At 39.1% G+C, this 27805-nt stretch overlaps 1 protein-coding gene across 1 annotated transcript in view; it reads left to right on the top strand.

Annotated features, from left to right (window-relative positions):
- Positions 1-27805, top strand: part of LOC122538960 — an 88295-nt gene that overhangs the window by 54287 nt on the left and 6203 nt on the right. The window contains exons 4-12 of the mRNA XM_043673491.1: positions 13689-13838; positions 16820-17014; positions 17707-17792; positions 18348-18544; positions 19318-19435; positions 19663-19899; positions 21519-21676; positions 26265-26380; positions 26522-26726. Coding sequence (XP_043529426.1) covers positions 13689-13838; positions 16820-17014; positions 17707-17792; positions 18348-18544; positions 19318-19435; positions 19663-19899; positions 21519-21676; positions 26265-26380; positions 26522-26726 — 1462 coding nt within the window. The remainder of the gene's footprint in view (positions 1-13688; positions 13839-16819; positions 17015-17706; positions 17793-18347; positions 18545-19317; positions 19436-19662; positions 19900-21518; positions 21677-26264; positions 26381-26521; positions 26727-27805) is intronic.

Raw genomic sequence — 27805 nt, forward strand, 5'->3', positions numbered from 1 at the left:
TCTTTTATTTGCAGTATTGAGAGATATTTTATAATTTACAATTAATATCTTCAGTACATATTCAATTTCTTTATTTCTGTAATTATGTTCTAGAATGATAGAAGTATTAAGTTAAATAAACGTATCCATCGCCCTCTTCCTACTAATCAGCTTTATTTTCAGAAAATTTTTGTGACCTCGCGCAATGTGGTCGGTAAAATCAGTGTTTGTTGCGCAGTATTTTAATATTTTTCTGACCAAATTGGCTCTCGTTAAATTAGACTATTAATTCATTTAAATTATAATTCGCGAAGTTAGAATCAGTGAGTCCGTCGACTACTTATATACATGTTGATAGTTTTTTATTTTTCTTTTTGTATTTTTTCTTGCTCAATATTCGTTTTCGGTCTTGGAGTCAGTGCTCAAGAGAATAAGGTCTCTTCAGGAAATTGAGGTAAGTAATTTTGTACAGTAGTTTTGTTCACGGATTTAGTCCCGCCTTTTCTCTTGCAAACGTGCATGCTTTGAAAAAATGAAAAATTTATAATATAATATTTAACAATTTATAACAATGAATGATCTCACATGTAAATCTCTGAATTTGTCTTAATGAAAAGTGATAATGTTAAGGGCAGACTGTAATATTCGTTTAAACTATTTTTCAAACAATTTGTACCGTTTTAGTTGTTCATTAATCTCCAGTACTACATTATTTTTGCAAGACATATAAATATACAAAACGAGACATATAAATATACTTATACATAATTTTCTATGAAGATTTAAATGAAATTGAATTTATTTAAAACTAATAGCCTTTGAATTTTGTATCTACCGATAATTAGCATTTGAATCTTATACACTGACAATGTTCCAAACGGAGAATCCTTTCAAAATACATTACTTTACAAATTCATCGGCAGATAGCAATAGCAGTTAAAATATCGGTTATACTTCTTCGAGTACAGCGGACGTTAATACAGTTTTAATTTATACATTTAATAAATCATGCTTGTTCGAAAACGACGGATTTATAAATTTTTCAGACTTCAAATTCTCGAAGACGGATCAGTCCGAAAATATTCTGTCAGGAATATCGTTTAGCAATCAAACGAAAATATTGTAGTAAATTTTCGAATTCTTCCAGAACGGTTTGAAGTTCAATTCGAACGTCTGAAATTGAGAAATAATAAATAAAATATGAAAAGATTCTCATCGTCGGCAGAATATTCCTCCATTCTTTCGTATTGTTCAGGAATCGATAGAAAAAGAAGGATTAGGACTTCTTTCGTGCGTCACTTTATTATGCATGCAATTCTCATTATTCGCGGAATAAACGTTAATCGTCCGCATCGTTAGAGAGGCGTCGGTGTCTTTTTGCTTGCGCGTCTGACTCCTCTTTCTTCCCTTTTCCTTTCTCAGCTTCGTGAAAAGAAAACGGCTGCCTTGTTTGCTTGTTACTTTTCGCCTGTGACATTGACGTCGAGACGCCTGAAAACAATAAGTCTCCGTCCCGGAAATGGAGGATTGCGTCAAAACGAAGGGACGAAAGGGATGAAGCATCGCGCATGGATCACTTCCAATTTGTCGTAGTTTTTCAAAGTGGAGACGTCACCAGGTGTGACAACCAGGGGTTGAAACTGACATTTCGAGCATTATTGCCTAGCATCCTGTCATCTTTGCACCTTCGCTTTTCTATAATAGCTGTAGCAGAAAGAAACGTCTGATATTTCGAGGATAAATCCCAATGTCTGGACTTGAAACTTTCCAGGATAATTTCGATACCATCCCAGAGAAACCTATGAACTTAGAACTCTCGGTACTTTCCTCTACTTAAGCTCCCTTCCTTCGTGTTCCAAGAACGTTGTTTCTTCGTTTCTTAGTCCCGCGTTCTAAAACAGAAATACGAAAATAAATAGTCTAAGATGGTGATGAATTTCTCTTCTCTTCTCTGTCTGGAGAGCTTATAGCGGGGAAACTAATAAACGGATCTGCTTATGGAGAAGCGAGCTACGCTAGAGGAACGACGCGTTGCTTTATCTAGCCGAGGCGATCCGCGAAATACGTCAGGATACGTGTAGTATAGATTGAATAGCGTCGACCAGAATAATGGAAGGCTTTGCCGGACCATGTATCTACACCGCAACGTTCGTATCGGACATTCGGATCTCTCACGGTTCTGTTTCCTTGCCGCCTGGCTCGGTGATAAGAAAGAACGGAGAGGAAAGGAAGTACATATTAGATGATTGAGTCAATTCTCAACTTTCCTCTCTCTTTCAATTGTAATAAGATCTTCAATGCGAATCGATCTATGATGGTGATTTCAAATTTAACCTAAGTGCCTTGACATTTGTTGAATGCTAACAGAGATTACTTCGTCATTTGTACTTTGCCTAATGTACTCGTTAAATAGTTAATGAAGGTGATAATAATTATAGATTGTTCGACGTTCGTATACTTTCTTAAGAAATAAATATTTGTTATTAAACGGACAGATCTAGCAAGGTACAATAATATATACGAGATGCAATATGTAAATAAATGTCACATTAATGTTATTCGACGTACAGCGTCTCCATTATAATTTAGCAGTCTCTCTCTTGCATGTCAGGATGACGTGCAACGTAGATTATATTCATGGACAAGATGTGATAATAAATACAAAAATGGAACATGTTATACATTAATATTATATCTTGATATATAGCATATTCCGTTTCTGTATTTCATTATTATTTAGTAACCTCCTTCACATCAGAATGATTAACAACCCTACGTGCAAATGCGATCATGCAAGTGAAAAGTTAGGCCAAATTTTGTGTGAGTGTATCCATATAATTCTCAAAGAATTAAATTTATTAAAATTTTACACAAATATGAAGTACCACTAAGTATAAATCTATTAACTACTGAACTCAATATTTTAGTGTGTCAATATATTTATATGTTCTTGAAAAAATAAAAAATCTTAGGATAAAGTTGATCAAATATTATGCATTCAAAAAATTAATTAACCTAGTAATTTTCTTAGTTGTTGCTTGACTACGGATATGCATTCTGCAAAATCATATTTTTGTGAATGTAATAAAAGAAATGAAACTGATAATATATTCATACCTAAGGAAAATATTGTATTGTATATATTATACTTTCGATATTTCATATATATTTGCTTATTACATATATTTGCATTTCTGTAAACTTTACCTGAATGCATAAAAATCTATAGTTTGTTGACGATAAAAATGTCGATTTCATCCGAATACATATGTATATATATTTATTTATTATGTCTTCTAAATTTCGACGATTTCTAACACGAGTGCCAGTTAATCAAATTCTTTTGAACGTACGCGAAATCACGAGCGATTTCGTGTTGAAGTGAGCAGAAGCGCAGAGATTCTTTACGAAATCTCGTCTCGCGCAGCATATTTTCACGACGAAATGAATGCGTCGGTCAACCGGGGCATCTCTTTGCCTCGGAACGAGGAAACGTCTCTTTCTGGCGTACAAGGCCACCAGGGCCCCACGGAATCGGTAGTTACTCGAAGGTGCACACGGCTCTGTATAAAAGATGCACAGCATCCGGTCGCATGCGAAGTCGAATAACGACGGATTTCCAGAGGCTCCAAAGTGAATGGTCGAGAAGCCTTCAAAGGGGCCATAATTCTTTGAGATGAAAATGCGGACGACGAATGTAATACGACGCTTGCGTTCGTACAGAGTCCATCTGTAGCATCCCTCTCTCTGCTTCGGCAGAAGGGTGCACTGGAGGAAAGAGAGAGAGAGAGAGAGAGAGAAAGAAAAGAATCGCATCTTGGAGAAAATTCTTTTTACCTCTGACGTTGCTCACCATTTGGACCGTGGAAAACGTAACCTTATTACACGTCCGGACTGTCTTTTGCAATTGAAACAACTCGCTTGTGTTTCATTTTGCGTCCACGATGCTCGAGTAGCGTCTAAAGGCATTTGTTTCCCCAACGAGAGGTTGACACAATGGAAAACACGCTTGGTTGTAGACGTGAAGGTCTTGTGTAGATCGAATCCCCTGTTGGCTTTGAACCTGTTTTTCATGTGGGAATGTAAATTTACCACCGCGCAGACAGTGTGTTCCGCGAATTCACAGGCGAGATAAATAAATGGAAAAAAATGACTGGGGACAAGAATTTTTAGCTGTATAGAGTGAAAAGAAGAGTTTCCTTTGGCGGAGAAAAAAAGAAAATAAAAAAAAAAAACAGAAGTCAGTAACGTAACGCAGTTAACACTCACTGTATTTCAAGTAGTGTAATCGCTCGATGGAGCAACAGCATGCAGCGATATAGGAATGATATTACAGCGGAGTGTGTATACTGGCATCCAACTTTGCTCGGCATTACTACCCTTAAAACCCAGAAGTACCGCGGTGCCAGTGGAACTTTGTAGTCCCATAACCATAATATAACTCAAGCGCGTACTACTATGATACAGTTATATGTAGCGTTGAACCGTTTCATGCTCGATTAACGTTGCCCCGTTACGTCCGTGAACTTGCTTAGGTAACAAGCAACGAACCGCGAGAGTTTCTCTATACGGGGGTGACTGCCACGGGGGTTTGGAACCTGGTTCCATTGTGTTACCCCATTTTCCAGAAATCGTTCGACCATAGTCTCGGTTCTTCTGGATGTTCGCGGCATGGCCGTTCGTAAAAAGCGGCCGACATAGATTTGCACTTTGCCTACTTCAAACGACTGAATGGTCGTAGAAAATTCACGAAAGTAGCTGTTGCTTGGCAAAATATAGCGGCGATAAATTTATATCGAAGCAGAATGTTCAAGGAACGTAGATTCAATTGGGTTTCTTTTTTCGCTTTAATATCTTCGTTAAATGTAGGAAGGTTAATCAATTAATAGAATAAGACAAAAAATTTTTATCGACTTTAGGATCGAGGTTTGTTGCGAAAGTAAATAACTCTTTGTTTCTTCTCGTTCAACTATTTTTTTCTTCTAGTTTTGATATTTCATCTTACAAGTGAAGAAAGCTATTATTTAGAATTTAGTGTTTTATTAATGATATTTATTATTGATATTTCATTTACAAGTGAAGAAAGCTATTATTTAGAATTTAGTATTTTATTAATGAAACGATTGTTCGTATAATGCATAATGTCAAAACATAAATATGTAGTTTATTGTTATTTTCAATTTATTAGTACTGTAGCATAATTAGGATGAATGGAATAACTGCAAATTATTATTCCAGTATATTTCATATTTATTCTTCTTCTTACTTCCCAGACAATATTACGAATATTTAATTGTTGCACTACCTAATTATACACAACTCAATTCTAGCAATAATTGAATTGCAAATAAATTGATCTCTCCAAACAATCTGGAATTATGCGAATACATTCGAATCAATGCTGTTTGTTTCCAATGCTGAGAAATGTATATGCATTATCGTGCATTAAGTATCTGAACAGTTCTAAATTATTGCAAATGCATAAAATGTAATTTAAATGAGTTTTTTAAATTTAATTTCAATATAATCAATTAGTGAATCAAATTAAAAAACAATAATTGAAGATTAATTTTGCAGAAATTTAATTTAAGTGTATCTGTGTTAAGTTATTAGATGGATTGAAATTATGTGCTTTTAGTCGCATTTGAAAAGCTATATGAATTTTGTGAAATCTCTGTTATTTATTAAAAAAGATTAAATATGCAGTGATTTTTAAATGTATACAGATACATTTTGATATATAAAAGTAAATACTCCTTTCAGATTAAATTTAGCATTTGAACTTAATTATAGAATGACGCAACTGCGGAAATGAAACAAAAGTATTTACCTCTTAATGGAATTGCATTAGGTGATTAGTTATTTCCGCACAATAACGTGCATACACACATATTTTCGAAGTAATTTTCTAATAAATAAAACTGTTTCCCCGTGTCAAAGAATGTTTAATAAATTGTTCAGTAATTGCAATTAAAACTGATTTGTTTCATCAAACGACAAATCGAAAATAACTGAAGAATTCTAGAAAAAAAAACAATATCTATTATCATGCTAGTGTTGGTTTCATAATGAAGAGGATTAAAACGTTGAACACATCAAGGAGAGAATTGTAAAATGTTTGTACAGTAACAAAACTCGCATAGTAACAAAATAGACGCATCTGCAAATTACTTGTACCACTTAAACACCAGGCTAGTAGTACGAGTCAATAATATATATGGCATGCTGCTCCAATCGATTTTGCACGCGAGTTTCTAACCCGCCGCAAAACCTCGAAATCGTTTTACATCGAAACAGGGGGGATGCAAAAAAGCACGAGATCTCGCAAAAACGACAATGCTGTTTTTCAACTAAGTAGCCGCCACGAACTAATCCGTGGTTAATCCGTGCTTTACAGTTACCATTCATCGCATCTGTGTACCGCCGGTCTAATTAGTTAATTAGTTGGTTTGCATATTTCAATACTCGCGTAATGGATACACGCGTGGCGAAGCGACCAATAAAACGCGCGCGTGAAAATAACCAAGCCTCGTCATATACCCTGCCCTCCCTTGGGTGTAAAGTTAATCCATTAACTGAACAGGCCTCTGTAACGAGATCTTTTGACCTGTCAAAATCGCGCGTTTTCCATGCAAATGAGCATCGCGCCTACCTAGGGTGCCTTTAAGTAGAAATTTGTTACGCCAGAAGGTGTTTGCATATACATGCATATTAAATCTGTTCGCTTTAACTTTTGTCGCGTAACGTTGTAAATCTTTTTTTGTAAGAAATTGTAATAGTTGCAGGACATTGTAATATCAATATTGTTGTTTGCACATAGGAAATTACCCTATGAAATATTTATTCACGATATAGTGAAGAAAGTATCATTTCAAATAACGTTGGAAATTGTACAATTAATTTTATTGATTATATTTTCCCAACGTGTGGTAGCATACGAAGCATTCACGAACGTGTATTTATAAAATTTCTTCCTCCGGTATTTTATAAATTTTAATAAAAAGCGACGAAAAGTTTAATTTAAGCAAATCGAAACTACCCGTTTGATTCTTCAGTCACGACTGCTTTCGTCCTCTTCGTATATTAATATCAGAGTATGATATTATATCATACATCGGCAAACCTGTTACTAAAGTATCAGCAATTTTCCCTTAGGAGGAGTATGTTCGAGTTGTCTCAAAAGACAATCGAATGCACAGGTGTAATTTTCAACCTTCTTTTTGCATATCATTGTTGAAGCTAATCAGAAGAAAAAGTGGTTGCCATAGTCAAAGAACTATCTACTGTGAGTTATAAATCATTTTAGGAACTGTATCAAAGAAGTTGATTCGGTAGTGTGGTACGTAGAAATAACCCTCGTGCAATACTCATTGTTGAAAGTGAAATTGTTTCGTGGATTAATCTCCTTAATAATTCTCAAGCAAGCAATTGGCCAAATGTATTATTCTAAAATGTTTTCCTATACAAGTGTTATATTTCCTTGTTTCAGTTACATCATTTCAGAACCATACGGTTCCCAATTATTGCCTATACCAGAATTACTATAACTATCGGTGCCTCGTAAACTTCATCGTACCTCCGTTCCTCTGATTCAAAGAATCGATATCCACCCTGGAAGAAATTCTTGCCTCTTGGAAGTGCAATTGAGGGTAGCAGTCTCGTTCACACTTTCCAATATGGTTGCCGGGTGAGGGGTGCGAACTCGCATTATTCATTCCCCGAACCAATTTGAAGGTATCGATGGAAGGATGTCCCTTAAACTGAACGAAAACACGATGCGTGCCGACATCTGTCCGAGGGTGAAGCAACCCCCGTCAAAGAGGGTTTCGCGGCTCAACCACGAGGTGGCGGAAGCGTGCTCGTTTTCCATCCCCCTCCAGATTTTGTTTTGGCCTGTCAAAAGTAATCCCCGAATTGTCCCCGTCTGCACGGAACGTTCCGACGTTACTAGATGTCGTCGACCTCGAACCCGACGCGAGGTTCGTCGCGTTCCGAGGCCGTCGGCAATTACAGAGCTGGATTAAAGCGGGGCGGCCCCCGTAAATTCAACGGAGTTGTAACTCGTCGCCTGGCGGCAGCCATAAAAAGAAATCGGCCGTACGGGGTTGAGTTACGAGGACATCGACACCCGAACGCTATACGGGACAGCCATAAATATTTATCCGACGCCGGTCAGAAACGACGGGGCCGCGGAACCGATAAAAATGATTACGTTGCGGTAAAAACCACCCCCCCCCCTCCCGCCTCCACTTCCCTATCGGTCCGTTGATATCGTAAACGGGTTCTCTCGTAAATCGAATGTTGATTCCTTTTATGTATAAACGCCTTGTTCCAGTTACTCTGGTGATACGCAGTGGATTACAAGGGAAACTTAACCGACAGCCAACGACAGCAATGCGCGTTGCCATTCAATAAGAAAAACATAAATTCTAGTTTTACGAGGTAGAATGTCGTTGCGTTTGAGTACTTTGCAACTATTGCGTCGAACGTTACAAAAGTCCGTAGACTTCGGCTCGAAACAGAAAGTTTCCCAGTAACGTGAGAACATCCGGAGAAATTCAGAGAGATATTCTTTTGAAATATCCCTGTCTCGCACACGGGAGTAAATAAATACGATCGGTAAATATGATCGAACAGAGCCTAATTCTCCGATATTACGTATTTGCCTCTAGGAGGGAATTCAACAGCAATGCACACTGTTACCGTCATTCAATAACACAAGTATAAATTCTAATTTTACGATCTCCACCGCCGTCGCTGCTATTGCACCGAACATTGCAACAATCGTGTACCTCGGCTCGAGAAAATCCGGCAGGAAATCAGAGATATTCCTCGGGAATGTTCCTGTTTCACGGAAAATCAATAAGTACGATCGAGCAGAGCCTAATTCACCGGTATATCGCATTTGTCGTTTGCCTTACCAGGAAAGTCGAACGCTGTCGTCGCAAATATCGCGATATTACTCGTTCACTGGCCAACATATAGTACGTTCCGTGTAGCCGGTGCTGGTCGCACGATAACGTTGTAGCGCAAAGTGCACCGCATGATATCTTTTTGCTTGCCGCGCCATCGACCACGTTGCTCCTTTTATTAGGATATAGATTCGCGTCAATTGATTTATAGCGACCGGCTCGATTTCCTGGCGCGCACGTCCGCCAGCACCAAGATGAACATATCCCCAGGCGCGATCCGTTATACGTCAATTTCACGCACAGCCCAACGACTCACTCTTTTAATTTTTATGGAAATTTCCTAACCTAACGATTTCGTTCCGCGAGTGAAACTCACTCTACCTGATCAGGCGGTTCATTTCTTTCTTTTTGTTTTCTTCTCTTTCCACCCCCGTACGATTCGTTGCAAGTGCATTGAAGTTTTAAGAGCAGGGTCGTTTAAAGCAGACCATGCCTTAATAGTAGCAATTTAATTCACGAAGATCCATTCGCACGGTCGATGAGAAATTATCAATCGTAGATAAAAGGGTGGCGAGATCGTGCACGGGCCTTCGTTTAACATGGCTATCTGGAGGCAAACGTGACGGGGAAATAGGTCGATACGATCTTGCGGAAGTGGCCATACAGCGCATTTATTATTGCACGAGTGGCTTTCGTACGATCGCATCGACCTATTTCCCCGTCGCGTTTTTACTATACCGATGAGATGATCCCCGATGAAAATACGCCCTACGCGCCGCGGCCCAACGAATCAATGCATCCTTTTGCGGAAGTAACGTGCACTAACGCCGCCATAATTTCGGCGTTCGCATTGTTCGTGCTCTCTGCGCTCTTCCGCTCGTTTGCTTGACAATTCTACGCGGTGAACGATGGTGATGTATGCGTGTTGATGAGAAGCGAAGTTGAAGCCGAAAGAGTCTCGTCCAGGGTGGAACGTTCGAATTTTTTTTTTTTCGGCCCGTGCCGTGCCCGTTCGCGAGGATTTTTTTCGTAACGCGGTAACCTGCACCGCCGGGCAAAAACAACGAAATTCTGGAATTTCGCTCAACTGGACGACGGTGCGTTGAACGCACCGCGAACGGGAATGTAACAAGAACGCGACGGTTTTTCTATTACGCTGGCTGACTCGGAGGTAACAATGAATTTCTACATTGTTTTCTAACGTCGTCCCGAGTAACGCTGAGTTCTGCGTATTAATTATTTCTAACGAGATTAAACAAACGGGATATAGAAGTAATAAATATACGAGTAATATTTATTCCACTCTTGCATCCATTATAATTTTATTACGGGACGTATCATTGAAGGGAAAGTTACTCGAAATTCTTTTCCTTGAAAGTTTAGCTATTGAATTCGTGCAACAGTGGAGATGATGACGACGTGTACGGCGAAGTCACGAGGGAGAACGCTCCTATAGATGTGTCGTTGGAAAACCCCCGATGTGATTCAATTTGTGGTCTCGGAAAATGCGATACCTTGCTGACGTAAACGTGTTAACAGCTCGTCAGCTTGTTGCTCATCATCCCCATTCGCCTGCCCCCCCTTTCTGGTCCTTGTTATGTTTTTCTTCGCTGACGGATGTACGATAGGGATGTGCGGGAACCCGAAAATATCGGGAACCCAATGATCGGGACGAGTCGGGAAGAGATCGATTCGGGTCGGGTCGGATTCCCGAAAATTTTGAGATTCCAGATTCTTTGAAAAAGGGCGAGATTCCCTCTAAGCACGCAGTCACACGATATTTAGAATCTATGTTTCCAATAACTTCACTGGCAGGAGAAATTGTACTGTGTATTTACATATTTTGTAGGCTGCTATACAGCATTGTAGAGTAGTTCGAGAAACTGTAGCCAAGTTATCGAAATTTTCGGGTACTCGAAAGACATTCCGTGTTCCCGATCCGACCCTATAATTCGAGTTCTTGCACACCTCTAATGTACGAGTTACTTGCCGAGGAAGATACATGGCGTTATATTAGCATAACAAATTCGCCAGTGACATAGTGGCCCGTTGGGTCGATTTTGCTGGCCAGAATTAAAGACACTTTCATATCGATTTTCTTTTAATATGATAATGTGATACAATAATATATGACAATAATTAATTGACGATAAATGCATAAATATACATTATACATAAAATTATATATAAACTTGTAGAATAAATTATCTGGTGGTTCATCGTTTAAACTTTATCGGTTCTGTAAATAAAAATAAGATTGAAAGTATTATTGCATAGTAAAAAGTTAATGTTTCGTTAAGAAGTTGGAACAAGAGTGTGAAATGAAATCAACTCGAGTGATGGATTGGTCGAGAAGGACCAATTTCCTGGCCTCCTGGGTCAGCAGACCTTATATCTTGATTACTATGGGAACTTGGGGCAGAGAGAAGTGATATTCACTCGTCACCGCGAGTCTTCTTGAATTTAACAACGTTTGGATCCTGAACGTTTGGATCATTTTGCGTATAACAAAATCATTCATGAATGTTACAATAAATTAAAGAAAACATCATTGATAAACCAGCCGTGTTTAAGTTCTTGACTATATAGAACATTCTTATCTGAAAACTTCACAACGAAAAGAAGCGTGTACAACTTGTTTAAAACATGTGAGAATTGTATCGAAGAGTTTGACAAAAAATTTCGACGTGCAAGAGCACAATGCTTAATCAGTATATGAATGATGATATTGATACATTGCTCCCTATTGTTTCTTAAACAGCAAAAATTTTACAGATTCAAATGAAATTTCCGAAACTGCCTTCGGTCAATTGGATCGCTGTGCATCGTGGCGAAATAATTCATCGGATGGATATCTATATCGATTTCTACCACCGGAAGATTAGTAGCTAATAAAACACCGGTTCTTCTTCGCCTGCCTTGTAAACCAGCCGGACAGAGATTGGACACGCTCGCAACCACCGCCGTTATTTCTTCTCCCCGTAGGGAGAAAAAAGGTGGAAATACGCGGAAGTTCCGTGTCTTTCGACGGAAATTACGGAAGCAGCGATTTCTGCCCGCTTTCGAAAGAACGTTTATCTCTGGAGAATGAGGACGAGGTTTAGAGCGGATACAGAGTAGAAGTTGCTGTTTGATGCGGGTGTACAGAGGAAGTTACGTTCGTTGCTACCGTTCTGCTATTATTCGCCGAACGATAAAGTGAATACGGGACGCGAGGAAAGTATATTTACTTTCAAAGGCAATTAATCTTCGACTGTGAGGAGGCGCGTTATGATTTAATTCTCGGCCGGATCGCGGCGGTATTCAAATGTCAGCGGCAAGTTGGTCGCTCGACGGAAACTGAAATCGTGTAAAACAGATTCCCTAATAAATCTCGACGGCTCGTAAAGGTGGTTTGTGTGGAGCGCGGTCGAGCCAGTGTTCGTTCTGGTCTAATTTGTGGATCGTTCGCTAAAAGGAAACTACGTCGTCTACAGGATGGGGGAGAAGAATTTATAGATACCCTAATACCGAAAACTCACAGTGAATAGTTCAGGAACAGTCCCGGCCAGCAGCGGCGGTGGGAGTGATAAATTTTGGAACTGGCCCGACGCACGCGTGCACCGCTGTCCACGGGCACGAACTCTGCTGATAATTTTTCATGTGACGTAAATCAAAAAAGTTGCTGCGCGACCGAAAAAAATGCAATCGGAACGCGTCCAAGTAACAGTCGTAATTTACACGATAATACTATTGCTGATAAATGACGAAGATGTTCTGTTGTAAAGATAGATAAATTCCAAGATTTGAGAGAAGATCTTGTTTGTTCCATTTTTCGTTTATTTGGATTATATTTCCTAGCTATCTATCTACCTACGTATACTTGGTTCTTATATTTCCTAGCTATCTTTCCTACCTACGTATACTTGGTCCATTCGGATCCGTAAGAATGTTATTGACAATCGAATACTTCCGTTCTTCTGTCGAGGGATTCTAGTTTTGTAATATATTGTTTGGAATCTACTTTTCAATTAAATCATTTTTGTTCTTTCATCACTGAGATTCATTATTATGCAATCGTTAAAAATAAATACAATTATGGTATATTCATTGGTTTCCATTCGTTTCATGAGTTTATATATTTAAAATATATATTTTATAAATATATTTAAAACATTTGTTTACATTCGTCTTCGTTTTATCGCTCTGAAAAAGTGGAAGATTAAAGGGTGACATAGTGGCGACTCGTGGCGTTCAACTGTTTATACGAATGGGTTCAGATGGATCCTACCATTCGTCGGACGAAGGTTGAAACTCGGGAAAAGTTATTACCAAGTTCTCGCAAGAATTATTTTATGGCCAGATCTTCACCGACGAAGAATTTTCTGAATCATTTCATTGATACTTTTCGAATATATAAAAACGCTGGTAAAAAAGAAATCAATCTACGTTTTATTTATGATATGAATTTATGATACGACTCGCTTGATTAATCCATATATAGTTTACGCGTAAAAATTTATTTCACCATTAATCCATCATTCGTATACGGCATTAGCTTTATGGAATATCGATGGATCAATTAACGTTGCGCCTTGTATTTTCCGCTTACGAACGATATCGTTTTACCGTCATAATTAACAGGCCAATATATTATTATACACTCAGCACGAAAATATTTCCAAATGGATTTTGCATTACGATGTCGCTTGATTTATTTCACGCCTTTATAAAACATTATGAAATAAGTGCGGTAACTGGAGGAGCGCGTTCATCCTCCACGGCTGACATTAATACCTTGCACCCTTTTGTCTTCAGGTCAAAAGACTCTGCGGAAGTATCCCGTGATGGTGTTCATTCATGGGGAGAGCTTTGAATGGAACAGCGGCAACCTTTACGACGGCACTATATTGGCATCTTATGGCAACGTCGTCTTTGTCACTATCAACTTTCGTCTGGGCATTCTCGGTAAGTAGATTCAAACTTAAATCGATCTGCATAATTCATTAAAAATACAAAGTGCTTCGCAACTCGTAAGCAAGCGATATGAAAAAATGAGTTGAAAGGAAAGAATAAAATTTCTTTCGTTAGAGCCCGCGTTTTCGTGTTTGAAAATTTGTCGAGTGTGCTTAAATTTCAACACGAGGACATTCCATATGCAAAACTAAATAAAAAATATAGAATAAAATTTGCCTGTTCGAGACATTATTTTCAATAATAGAATAAAAGTACACGTGTACTTGGTAAATTTTCAAATTATATTCCATATTTTTCACATAGAATAGTCTTTTACTAGTTATTCACTTCTGCTCAGTTCACAGATAAATTCAAGTATTCGTGTAATACAAAGTCAGTTCAAATATTCAAAGTCGATTTTGTTCAAAGACGAAGCTTCCCATGCGATTATCTATCGATCTGTCACCGGACAAAAATAATTTGTTCTTCTTTCTTTTCGATTCGTTTTTACATGCAGCCCTGTATAAAACACTCATGGGAAAATGTCAAATCCTCCGTAATTTGCGTGAAACGAACCACATTTCTCTGACCCGACCTTCAAGTAATACGATTACAGTACTGACTCGCTGCAAGTAGTGTAAGTCAAGCATTCGCCGAACGCTGTGTTTTCACGATAGATTCGTCCGAAAGTCAGACGAGATCAAAAGATAGTAGATGGAAACAAGAGGCGTGGTGCACGTCGAATCGAATCGAAGATCGTTTCTGGATCTGGAACTTCGTCTGAGAGAACTACGAAAGAACAAGTCCCACGCCATCGATACGAATTTATGAAATCTTGTCGAACGCCGCCAGCGGCAGCGTTGCATGAAATCAGGAATTCTGCTTCATTAACGTTCGCGCTTCGCTGCGCCATCGGCTTTTTGATCTTCGACCAACTCCTTTTTATTTCTATCTTCTTCCCATGCGACTGTCTATCGATCCGTCATCGCACGCTGGGACAACCGCCATCGTCTACCGGTATCTTTCGCAGTCCGCTCGTATAAATAACACGAGGCTACGTCTCTTAGAAGCCCGGCTTCTCCGAACTTTCTTCTGAATTTTTATAGACCTTTCCTTCTGTTGAATTAATTTTCCGAGTGGATTCGCAACTTGCTTCGAAAACTATGACGTGCAATATGTTCGATTTAAGCGTCCACACGCAATTGTTTCTGTAACTAGCGGAAATAGGAAAAAATGTATATATGTATATATCAGATGAAGTTTGTACAGTAATGATAATTGTTTGTCCTTGAAATAGCAATTCCTATGATTTTTAATCCATGTGTTGAAGCGTTTTTAAAAACACTTGTGTAGTAATTTTCACAGGAAGTTAAATTATTAATATCTAGCGTTGCTAGACGTGGTCAGAAATTAGAGGAAAGAAGAAATACATGATTTCATTAACAACATGTATTTCCGCGTTGTATATATAATAATAATAAAAGATTTAATGAAAATTTTTAATCTCTCCAATTCTAATAGTCAAGTAGGTGTACCAGTTATTACGAAAGTAGTTCATAATTTGTTACCCGAGCGTAGGAAACCGCAAAGGTGAAACAAATGGGGAACGTAAAAGTTCCGAGCTCGTTCTTACACAGGGGGGGGGGGGGAGAAGAAAATTTTTCTACGAGAAAAGAGGCTCGGCAGCGAGACAAAGGCGGCCCTTTTGCCCCCGAAACTTCCATCGATCCTCGCCGTTTTTCCCCGTGGTCTGCTCCATTTTCTCCAGCCCCCTCTCGGGTCCACCGGCTGCAGCTGGGTATTCGCAACGAGAAGCGTTTCCCCTAAAATGATAACGCGACCTCCGGGCGCGCAATGCAAATGGACGGACGTCGGTGGCGCGAGCTGCGCTGCCGCGTCCGACAAATCCGATGGAAGGGGTAAGGGGAAGGAAAAAAGAAAAGGGAGCACCGCGAAAGGAAAAAACGAAGAAGCAGCCGCGAAACCATAATCATAAATTAGGTTAAAGTGCTGGGAAGGCGCTTAGTTAACTTCACCCTCTTCCCGTCTGGTTCGTAGTCGGCTACAGTTCGCGAGAGGCCCGGATAACTTCAGCCTTTTGCAAAACAACGGCGGGGAAAAATATGGATAACGAGCGAGCTCGCGTGAACAAAAAGAAGAAGCACGTTGTGCCGACCAGCTTTACGTCCGGCGTTGATACCTTGGTAGTAGAGGATGTAGGCGTAGAATAAAGTTGCGTTTCCTTTTTTTTTTTTTTTTTTTTCAAACTGGATAAAAATCTTTTTTAAAAAGGGAACGGCCGTATGATCTTTCTTGCTTTCTTCGGTTATTGAAGGCTTACGATTGATATGAGACATCTTGTATCTTGAACGAATTATATAATAAAATTATATAATATATAGGAAAATTATGGTATTTAGTAATTTCGACGGAGAAAGTATTTATTGGGATTTTTTGTGAATATATTATGTGCGTTATATGAAACATCTTAAAATTAGAGTAATGTGTTGGTAAAAATGCTACAAGAGGTTTTCATTGATGTTGTATTACATCATAATATTTAAATTATATTTACGTATATTCAAATTTATTATATGCTTAAGATGGCTATTCATACTACATGTTAATTTTTTATCGAATCTACAAGGGGTACAAGAAATATCTTGTAACTACTATACACATTAATTTCAAAACTTACAAATCTCATTGTGTTTTATATGATGGACACTTTATAAAAATTCTTCAATAGTAAGCGAATTTATTCATTAATTGTAATAAAGATAATGATTGCAACTAGACTGCGAATTTATATTTTTGAGAATGTGATTAAACAAACAAAATTATATTATGAAAAGCATTATAATTTGAATATTTACATACATTCTCATATTATCTGTATTCTATTAGTACATTTATTTAAATTTCCTGCAAATCCATTATGATCTGCAATTTAATTATAACTTATTTATTCAATAATGCACGTTTCATTGCAGGTTTCTTGAGACCTGGAATCAGAGACGATACGACGAGTAATTTCGGGTTGCTGGATCAAATAGCAGCGCTACTTTGGTTAAGAGAGAACATCGCTGATTTTGGTGGCGATCCAAACAGCATAACGCTGGTCGGCCATGGTACTGGTGCCATTTTTGCTAACCTGCTGCTTATCAGCCCGGTGGCTAATAAGAAAGGTAACTGTTATTGCGGTGTTGCGTGTTTGCGACTTTTGCGATGCCTGAATATTAAGAGAACACTTTCGTGGAAGAAACACGTGACCGCCATTTTCCTCAAATCGATAAGATCGTCGAGTACAGATTTCGATTTTAGAAACGCGAACTTTGAACGTTACTTTTAAGAAACTCAAAGAAACCATGTTTGTAATGAAGTCAAAAAGAAGAAAAGAAAAGGATTGATTGTAATCGTGAAGTAAACGTAGCGTTTCACAAAATTATTCGGTTTATTTTGAAGACATAATTTTACAAGGATGTAAGGTATCGTTCGACAAAATGGGATCATTCGACTAAAACTTAATTTATCAATTTGACACACACGAGTCTTGTAAGTAAAAAAGATCTACAATCAGGTATTTCAAGCTCTCCTCGGTTATCATTCAAAATTATAATCGAACCGAGATTCTAGGATTTTGTATACCTCTTTTTAAAGTCGCTGATGGGAAGAGTAACCATTGTGAGGAAAAAGTGAGTGAAGAAAATGAAGACTACGATCATTTTTCAGCGGCGATACAAGCCGAAGGGAATTGCACCATGATGTTCGATCAATAATTATACTATAGAATGAAAAACTTAACGTTTCTCGCGTACAAGTAGCTACTAGTTCGATCCCGAGAGAGTCGGATCATTAATCGTCTTTCCATCTTTCGCAGGTCTCTTCAAACGAGCTATACTGATGTCTGGATCAGCGTTAAGCGCCGATGCTATCGGGAAAGCGCCCTTACAAATCACCAAACAGGTTGGTACATCAATCTTGACGAAACACGAAATGAAAGAATGATATGTTAAAAACTTATAATTACTGGCTACTGCGTGACGTTTAATCGGCTCTTATTTTTTTACTAACATAAAGCAAAATATACGCAAGTTAGCAAATGAAGCAAATGAAGAATGATTAGTAAATGAAGCAAGCATAATTACTGCTCGCTAATTTATTTTTTCTAATCTTGGACTTACGCCGCTCGTCGACTCACTCGTGTAGAATGTGAGAAAGTGAAAGTATAGCACGCGGGCCGACTCATGGCGAAAGGTACATTTCAATTCGACGTGTCTGACATCTTGTCGACAGACGATCGATATCATGCTCCTCGCTAAGGGCAAACGAGTCGCGTTTCATACTGTACGATCGCCTAGTTTCCGCTCGAAAATAAAAGAACAGAAGGCCGCGATTGCGATTGGAACTAGCAAAGGAAGAAATATCGTTTTTCATCATCACGACCAGCGGCGGTGATTCCAGTAGACAGAGGGAATGTTGATTGGATGTCGTTGAAGAACGGTCTGGACCATTTTTCAGGTGGCGCACGCCCTCAATTGTCCCACCACGACTGACAGTGACCTGGCATTGTGTTTACGTGGCCAAGATGTAAGCGCGTTGTTGAACGTGAAGATCCACAAGCCGAATTACGTTCCAGCATTCGCGCCGCTAATTGACAATGTGGTTATCCCGGATAAGCCTTTAAATCTGATGAAAAACTCTGAGCTATTTGGCAGGTAGGTGTGCACGGCTGCAAAGATTAATCTGCTGTTTATTTGAAATGAATTTATTCTAAATTTAATTGCAACATTTAATAGAATAGCTAATATCAATTAGTGTAAGCAAAAAAGCAGTAATTGTAGCTGGCTAATGATTCATGTTGCAGAACATCTTACATTAGTTGAATCTAGTGATTTTAAGTACGTTTGTTTAATGTTGAGATATTAAATTGATTGAAACGTATATTTTTCATCACGTTGCAAAAAGTTTACGTGAATTTTATGATGTGTTTTTTGCTATTTATTGCTGAGCCATATTTGTTAAAGCTATTTATTGGAAATGAATATGGAGCTTGAGCGATATAGATATCTTGTTTCAAAGGTATATTCCATGTTTTCCTATTAATTAATTCATTTGATCCCAGTTACAGTAAAATATTGAAACAGAGGAATATATTCGCTGATCGTAATTGTGGAAATAAAACAAACATATCTATTATCTTTAGTATCACAATTATTTATTTACGCATGATAAGTACACATACACGTTTTAATGAGTAATCAATGAAATCGCCTGCATTTGATTCTTTGATTTTGGAATCGATTTTAGTTTATGTACTGTTATGATTATAGTTTATAATGAAACCATCAGTCACTTTTTGCACCAAAGCAAAATGAGAAACGTGTCTGAAAGTCGTGAAACTAAAAACGCCTCGTTTTTTTCACTTGCTCTTTGTACAATTTCTATTCTAAACTGTTTTGAATAACTGTTGTCCAAATCTGTTGGACAGATTTGATCTGATGTACGGCGTCACGGAATCGGAGAAGTTTCATATTTTGTCGCCGATAGCGTTGCTACACGGGATGGTGGACGTGCAGAGAGACGAAGTTTTACGAGAACACGCCAAGGTACGCTCTCGAATCGTCAGTATGCTTTTTTTGCTAATTTTCTCGGTTGTCAATTAGAACTGCTTTTGATCGCGATTTATTTATGGGAAGTTGTTTATGGGAAATTGATGTATCGTCGAGGAACGGAGTTTCGGATAGGAATGTTTGCACGCTGGCTGATATTGAATCCGACGGAAATTCAGCCGACGTACGAATAACAAAGTGACGCGATATTTCTTGGTCGGCAGGCAACGCACGAACTGGAAGCGGAGCTAATTCTGTCGAAGATTCTGGAACAATACGGCGATTTCTCCGGCTTCACGAACGACTACACCTTGAAGAATCGGGATCTCGTTCTAGACGCGCTATCTGACAGCGGCACCGTCGCGCCATTAATTATGACCGCGAATTTGCACTCGAGGGCGAATCCGAAGAGCTACATGTACGTCTTCTCGCATCCGAAAGCGATGCAGGAGTACTCCGGCGTAAGTACGTCCTCGAAAGCACTTTCACAATTTATTACACCGTCTGTGTCACTCAAAAATGACGAAACATTTCCATATCTCTTCGTTCAATTCGCTTCGCCCGTGTCTCTTGAGCTTCTTTGCCGTGGATTCCGCATCGTCTAAATACTCAATGACACGTCGAAGCTCCACGCAGTTACAATTCGACAGGGATTCGCGCTTCCAGCCAAGAAATGGCATCCGCCATTGTCTAGATTGACAAATTCCTCCGGGTCAAGAATCCAGAAAGGACAAAAATATATTAAGGAGTCGCATAAATTCGCTGGGGCTGTTCTTCCCGTGAAAACTGGAGCACGTACGATTAGACGGTGTACTTTGCATTTTATTCATTTTCCTCCGGGAGCGTGCGGATTCCTTGGCGGAAACGGGAAGTATGACCTACTGACTGTTCGTTGGTCGGTCGTGCGCAAACGGAGAGAGAAAAATCCCGGTTACGAGGGGCCCATTTGGACGTTGTCCAACTATTTTTATCGGTGCTGCGTGCCGGCCTGTTACGCTCTGTCCAAGAGTACAATGACCGCCTGATGTCGTTAAACCAAATGTAACGAAGTTTCTGCTTTTCAGCTGGAATTTACAAGCTTGGACACCTCGCAGTTAGGCGCACAATTTGCAAGTGACGGACTCCAGACTGCGAGGCACGTTCGCCACAGGAATGCTATCGTGTCGCCTTTCTTATCATCGTGCGAGCAAAATTGACGAGAAATCGGCGATTCGCGGGAAACTAAAAATTACAGCCTCTGCCGGTATAATGCTTTCATCTGTAGAATCGCGAGCAAGTGATCGAATCTTATGTGGATGAGCAGACTTGGTTTGTCAAGTGTCAGGACATTTGCAATTAGCCGAAGGATTGTTTGTTGAGATGGCACAGAGACCAGAACCGAGATCTAGGCAGTTTGGAATGTCTTTCTGAAAGAATTAATGCACAAACATATGCTTCGAAAATATTTAGATTTTGACTAAGATTTTAGTTACAGATTTTAATTAACAGAATAAGTTCAGCAAAAAAATATAAAAACTTTGCTGATACTAAATTTCGATTAAAAGATCAATTGTTTTTTTTTTTTTAATTGTCAGATAAAGTTGTGAAATATTTTTTAACTCGATTATAATATCAAGTGTCTCTGAATTTTTCAATTGCCAATTCCCTCGCAAGAGTTTAGTACGATTCTTCAAACTTCTGACAAGATAGTTTTTACAGCAAGACTCATAATTCCGACCGATTCTTGCACACTTTTGTCCATCGAAAGAATAAACAATATTTCTCGCAACTCGGTATTTCCACGTTCTTCGAAAATGCAGGCTCGATGCCCTCAACATCTGGAATATATTCGTAGGATCGTTGACCGCGATCGTCCAGAAAGAACGAACTTATCGGATAATATCGATCATCCGGATCGGGGAATAACAATGAGGTCGATGGAGTTAAAAAGCATAACGCAGTGAAACGGAAGTTAATAACAATGGCTGCGGTTTCATGGAGAAAGCCTCTCTTGACCGTTCCTTTGGATCGCGAAATTTTTGCGAGAGTTTGTTGCCGGCAGGCAAAGTATTTCGAATCAGACCTTCTTGTATGTTTGCAGCAACAACGTCAGTGCACCGTGCACGGTGAGGAACTGCCCTATGTTCTCGGCGTCCCTCTCGACAGCAGCAAATACGACCAGCGTCGCCGATACAATATCGGCGAAATACTCTTTTCCGAAGCAATGATGAACTGGTGGTGTAGCTTCGCGTACGTTGGGTAAGTTGTTTCTACGTTACATTGTGCCTACATTGTGCAAGAATTTAAAATAATTGATAGAAATATTTATTGGTTAAAGAGGATTGACCCTTTGGTATAGAAGAATACAAGGCTGGGGAAATAATATACATATGATACAAGAGAAAAAGGGATAAATGAACGTAGCAATGAAAAATAATATGAGATAAAAAATGAATTAGTAACATTGTTATTATGGTAGAGCCAGGTTTATATTAATTGAAACATTAAGCGTTTTTTGAAGTTCTCTGATTCTTCTGCCATATTTTTCTGTTTTGGAGTAAATTCATCACTGGTCAAAAATTCAGATTTACGTGATTTAAATAGGGCATCATTTAATCAAAGAGTCACAAGTAAAAATAACGTGTTGGTGAATAATGGCTACATTTAATATTATTATAGTATATTGTTATGACGTGATAAAATTTACTTGAAATATATATATATATAAATAGGATAAAATAGGAGTGACACAAATTATAAAACGATTTTTCAATGAAATATACGATAAAAAAATATCAATCCTTAAATTATCTTCTATATAATTAGCAAAGTATAGTTCCAATAAAAATAATTTTCTTTTAATTTAATAGATACATCGACGAATCATGTTTCGAATTTTAATCGACAAATTAGTCGACAAATTACTTACTACTTTGTTAATCGTACAAGAAAGTGAAATATTTTCATTAATTTATATAGCTTAACCTCGTATTTACGAGCGTAGTGTGTACATCCTCGAAAAATTGCACAGAGGAGCAAACGAATATTTAAAAAAAAGAATATTTCGGTTGTTCATCTCTTTGCGTTCAAAGATGGTCGTCGCCATTTTTATCTGGCAGAGCTTCTGCACAGATTCACCCTACAATCGAGTAAATTAAAACGGTATAAAGTTTCCAGTGGAAATTATGCTTCTCGCCGATCACCGAAACGGCCGTTGCGGCCATTCACGGCACGAGAAACGAGCATCAGAGAGATTTAGCCGGGTCGCGATTAAATCTATTTGGAAAAATAATTACAAGTCTCACGAACGGCAGTAGTAACGGTAGAAATGGTTAAACATAAATATTCAGAGACGCGTGTAATTGAAAATCACGTTTGAAAACGCGTCAGTCTATTATCCGTCGGTCGGTTGATAATGAATTTCGAGAGAGAGAACCGGCATAAAATTCTCTGCAGTTTCATCTCGTAGTCGCGAATCGCGTAACCACGATATTTTGATTATCTGAAAACTGTCCGAGGTTTTTCGTAAAGCCAGTCAAAGCGAGATCGGCGGGGCGGGGAGGGGGGGGGGGCGGAGGGCGGAGGAACGTGATGGATAAATAAAACGACGCTTTCACGTCCATTTTCGAATTTATTATTTAATAATGGAATTAAATACGACGAAAGCTCCATTCGAATTCGCTAATTTCAATCAGCGACACTACAAACAGTTTGCATCGTGCAGCGATTGCCCAGGTATATCTGTTTCCATTGCTACTGAAACGGTTTGTCAACAATTCAACAGGGTTTTCAGCAGCGTTCTATTCAATTTGTCGTGTAATTTTCGCATTAAATTCACGTCCAATATCGCAAGTAGACTTTCAGATTCCAGATCGTCCTTGAATGATCGCCGGAGAATCGTTCAAACGATTTCGTTCATTCTTTTGGTAGCGTTGTCCCCAAAACTGGCGGGAAAGTTGAATCTATAGGCCGTAAATCACGATGATTAAAACGTGCATCGGTTAAATGGGGCGCGATAGTTAAAACGTAGGTCAAATGGAGTAGTCGCGAGCCTCGTTCGATCTGTTATTTACTATGCGTACGTGTGTTATTCTGCAACTCATTGCGAGACTTGGCACGTGAAAAAGGAGCAGGCATCGTTTGGTTGACGCGACTATTAGTGGCGCAGTGTGCATATTCGGTGGCGAGGTGGTATTGTGGAGAGATTGAAGGTCCCTAAGCAGGTACGGCGATCAATCTTTCTGTTCCATCGATCGTTTCCACTCTAATTCAGAGAGCTATTTCCAATTTCGGTGCACTTCAAAGGGAATGCACGTAGATTATCACGTTTAGAAAATAAATGCACAGCATGACGACGATCGATCTCACGAGATCTCGCAATTCGTTGGAAACTGCGTGCGTAGCAGGCTCCTTTTAGTTGAAAATAATCGAGGGAAATGAATTGAGAAAGAACGTGCTGAAAATTTCTTAAAAAATTGCGACAGAAATGGAACGCCGAACTGAAATAAAGCCACAACACGATCCCGGTTCACTCGGCAAAAATTGGCCGACTGCAATTTGACCCTTGTTATTTCGACACCAGTTATTGGTGAATTAACGACCCGATAGGTTGGCCATTTTAATTTTCTTGATACAAGCAGATTACCTACATATACAAATTACCAGCACATTTCATTTCGAGCAGAGGGATGGCGGCTCTCCCCGGACTGGGCCAATCGATTCCACTGTTTTATCTTTGAAAGCACGAAATTTCTCTCGTATTTCATCGCACGCGTCAGGAGATAATTTTCGGAAAACGAACTCCGCAGGCAATATACAGAGTCGCCCTTTTTATTTGTCACGCTACGTGAAACACCTTTATCGGCGTTTTCCTGTGTATCGATATCACATGCGATTGTTCGGCCTCCTTCGAAATAACGAACACAGTCGACTGAATCAATGATATTCCCTCTACTACCGGTTCAATCTTTCGGCTTAAAGACTACGTTTTATATAGAACGGATGGTTCGCTTCGATCGACGAGATTCGTTTCAGTTGAAATTTCAGTTGAAGAGGGACAATTTAGCGACTTTTGTCATGCTTATAGAGAAAGTATTTAAAGACAAATGCCACGTTACATTCTCCGCAGTGAAAAGTGTTTTCACTAGATGTCACGAAGTTGTGTTCGCTGGTAATAAGCGTAAATAAGTTTCTTGTCCAGTCTGAAACGAAATGTTTCTTGCAAGCTAAAGAAATTAAAGAGTTGCAGAAATTAAAGAAATTCAATTATTTTCCTTTCGCTTTGAATTTTCGACAGGCGAGATCCTATTTAATCTGCGTGTATATTTTGAAGCAGGAATTCGGAATAATTCAGATTTCAAGAAGAAATCTGGAACTATGGGACCGTGTGCCGCGCTTTTATCCACGTTTTCCCCCGACTTTCTGCAGCTTCCAGCTCGAGATTTTTTCGTCGAAAACAGAAATGCATATGCATCGCGACACGGTGGCGGATCACAAGCAACTGGGTCAATCCAATTAAGCGAAACAAAGCTGTTTAATGCACGCGGTGGCGGCCCAAGTAAGTAGATACCACGTGTGTTCCGCACAACTTGTGACGCTGGCTGATCGATATCGCGCGTGACACAGTGTCACGCCTCCTTGGAAGAATATATTTCCCATGGTTGCACCCGTGCGTTTGTACGATATATAAACGAAGGGCGTGGCGTGTCGCTGCGTTATTTCACAGTCAATACGTGGGAAGAAGAACCGATTTTAGAGAAACGATTCTCAAGTCTCACAATTTCGTTTCGAGACAGGTGTGTACGATCGATACGGTTCGAATTCCGTTCCTCATTGGTAGATTTAATCCATGTTTGGAGATATATTTCTCCGGCTGTCGGAGACGTCTCGTCCAGGTTGTCACGTTCGATCGGTGAACTTTACGCCCGCGTAAAAATCGTAGAAGAAAAGAAACGTTCGGCCGTGAACGGTGAAATTGCGCTCACAGTCGTTTCGAGACAGGAGTCATGGTGTTCGTCGACCGGAGACTCGTCTCACCTCTTTTTCTCTTTCTTTTCCTCTCTCTCTCTCTCTCTCTCACTTTCTCGATCCCTTTGAGATACACGTTTCAGGCAGAAGTTCCTTCGAACGTGCGAGTATCGCGTCACAGAAACGGAGTAGAATTACCGTGTATCAAAATTTCGATATTGGACTGGTTTTCCGATATCCAAGCGTGGATATACGATATCATTTTGCGCGTGCCGGGGCGGGAGTACCTGGAAATGTTGCCTGGACCCCGGTTTCTTGCCGGGGACATTGTTGAGAACATCGCGAAATCGCAATTTCGGTTTTCATTCTGGAATTCGATTCCGATTGTGCCGCGAGAACGACCGGCGAGCTTGTAATTCCATTGGTAAAAATACTTTACCATAGGGGTGTACCTTTGTGTACCTTCACGCTCTATTTTATGCACTGTTTTCTCGAAAATGTTGCGAGTTCCAAGACAATAGTGTGCCTTGTCATCTAGAGCAATCGGGAGAATTTTGTTGGAAGGTATATGTATATTCGTGAAGTTTTGATGTAAATAAGCAATTAAATTTACGTAGACAAATTAGGGGACCAATATCAGTCCTTTTTTTTTTTGTCTGAATGAACAAATAAACGTCACAATTTTATGCATATATATATATATTGTTTTTGATATTCTTGAAGTAACATAGACATATGTTAACGTTCAATGTTAATGTTTAATAATAATCGATAAAATAAAAAGAAGTTTAAAGAATCTCGCTTTATTTCCTTCCTTCTTCTTCAAGGTTTTGCAATAATTACACAATTATTATTCATAATTTATTTACCAATTATTTAGGAATCCAAACATCGCAAAGCGGTATCCTTACCTGACGGATGATCCGAAGGAATGGCGCCAGTACGATATCGATTGGCCCGAGTACGAACCTCAAAATCAGACCTACCTTAATCTCAGTAAGTCCACGAGATTGTTTTCTTGATCATTAACGATTTGATTAATGATTAATTAACTATCAGTGATAATTGTATGGCAATGATAATGATCGATCAATGAAAATTAGATTAAACGAATGTACGACCTGCAAATTCATACAGCGATCCCACCGAGCACCAGCAGGCGTTACCGATCTGCAGAGATGCAATTTTGGAACGAGGACGTACCTTATCTGCTTCGTCCTCCCGGTAAAGGAGGATCGTTGCCGATCCGGCCGAAAGGACCGAGGCCGCAGATTCTCGACATCGCGGATAGGATCGGAAAGTACGCGAATGCGAGCCGAGAATATGACACCTATGGTTCCAGGTTTGTAACGAGTGCTAATTGTAAGAAGAAACGACACGAGATTCGACATAGGAAAGGCGAGATCGTGTCTGTAGCTCAGATAAATTAACTACAATTATCTCAAAAAATAGTTTCCTTTATTACAGAGTAGCATACAATGTAAGGTGTAGGGTTTAATTTTGTAGATTAGGTTCTGCGACATTGGTGAGAATTTCCTTTAGATTCCGTCCCTTTTATTTCCACACTTTCTACGATGCAAGGTGGATTCCTTGAGCACGGATCCTTCCTTTAGAATGCTGAAACACATTGACACTTTCATTAATTAAAAACTGTTGTCACAGTTAGATAACGCGTTGCAGGCGAATCCGTTGTTGTGGTTCGAAAATTCGGTCCGTTCAATTCTGACTTATATTTGACGATTGGCCAATTAAAGAGATTGAGTTTAGAGATTCTGTTGTCTCTAGTTAAAATATTGTTTATGACTATTTATCTGTCCCCTTTCAATTTTTGTTTTCGAATTATAAGGTCAGTCTCGTTTCTTTTCTTCTTTTTTTTTTTTTTGTTTAACGTGATCTCGTATTTTCTGATTGAATTTTTAAGAAATAATTGCATTGAATAACGAGGATTTTTGTATACGCGATAATTAACGAGCGTGCTAATGACATGACAATCGTTTATTATTAAAAATTTCAATCGACAACGTCCGCGTTTATACCGTGCTTTCCTCCCCCTGGAAAATTCAGCGCGGATGTCAATTGAAAAATTAAACGCAATTCATTTTCGCGCGGCGTTATATAAGCAGGAATCTCGAGACTGTTTTTCAAGCGTATGCTAAACATTTAATGAAACGTCACTTGCACGCTATCGCGTCTGCTTTCTTGCTTGTCCCGGCCCGCTTAAATTGTCCGTATTATGCCAGTTGAATAGAATTTATTCAAACTTGCGCGCAACGGGGCAAAACATTCGTTCACTTCAAGTTTCAATTTCACTCCGATTCAGCGAGCTTGTCTGTTAAACATCCTGAAAAGAATTCAACCTACCAGCACGTTGACCCGCACGTTCAACAAATATAAACAAACGCTACGATTTAATCCCTCCAC

The sequence above is a fragment of the Frieseomelitta varia genome, unplaced genomic scaffold (genome assembly GCF_011392965.1).
Source record: "Frieseomelitta varia isolate USP_RPSP 00005682 unplaced genomic scaffold, Fvar_1.2 scaffold_183, whole genome shotgun sequence".
Lineage (NCBI taxonomy): Eukaryota > Metazoa > Arthropoda > Insecta > Hymenoptera > Apidae > Frieseomelitta > Frieseomelitta varia.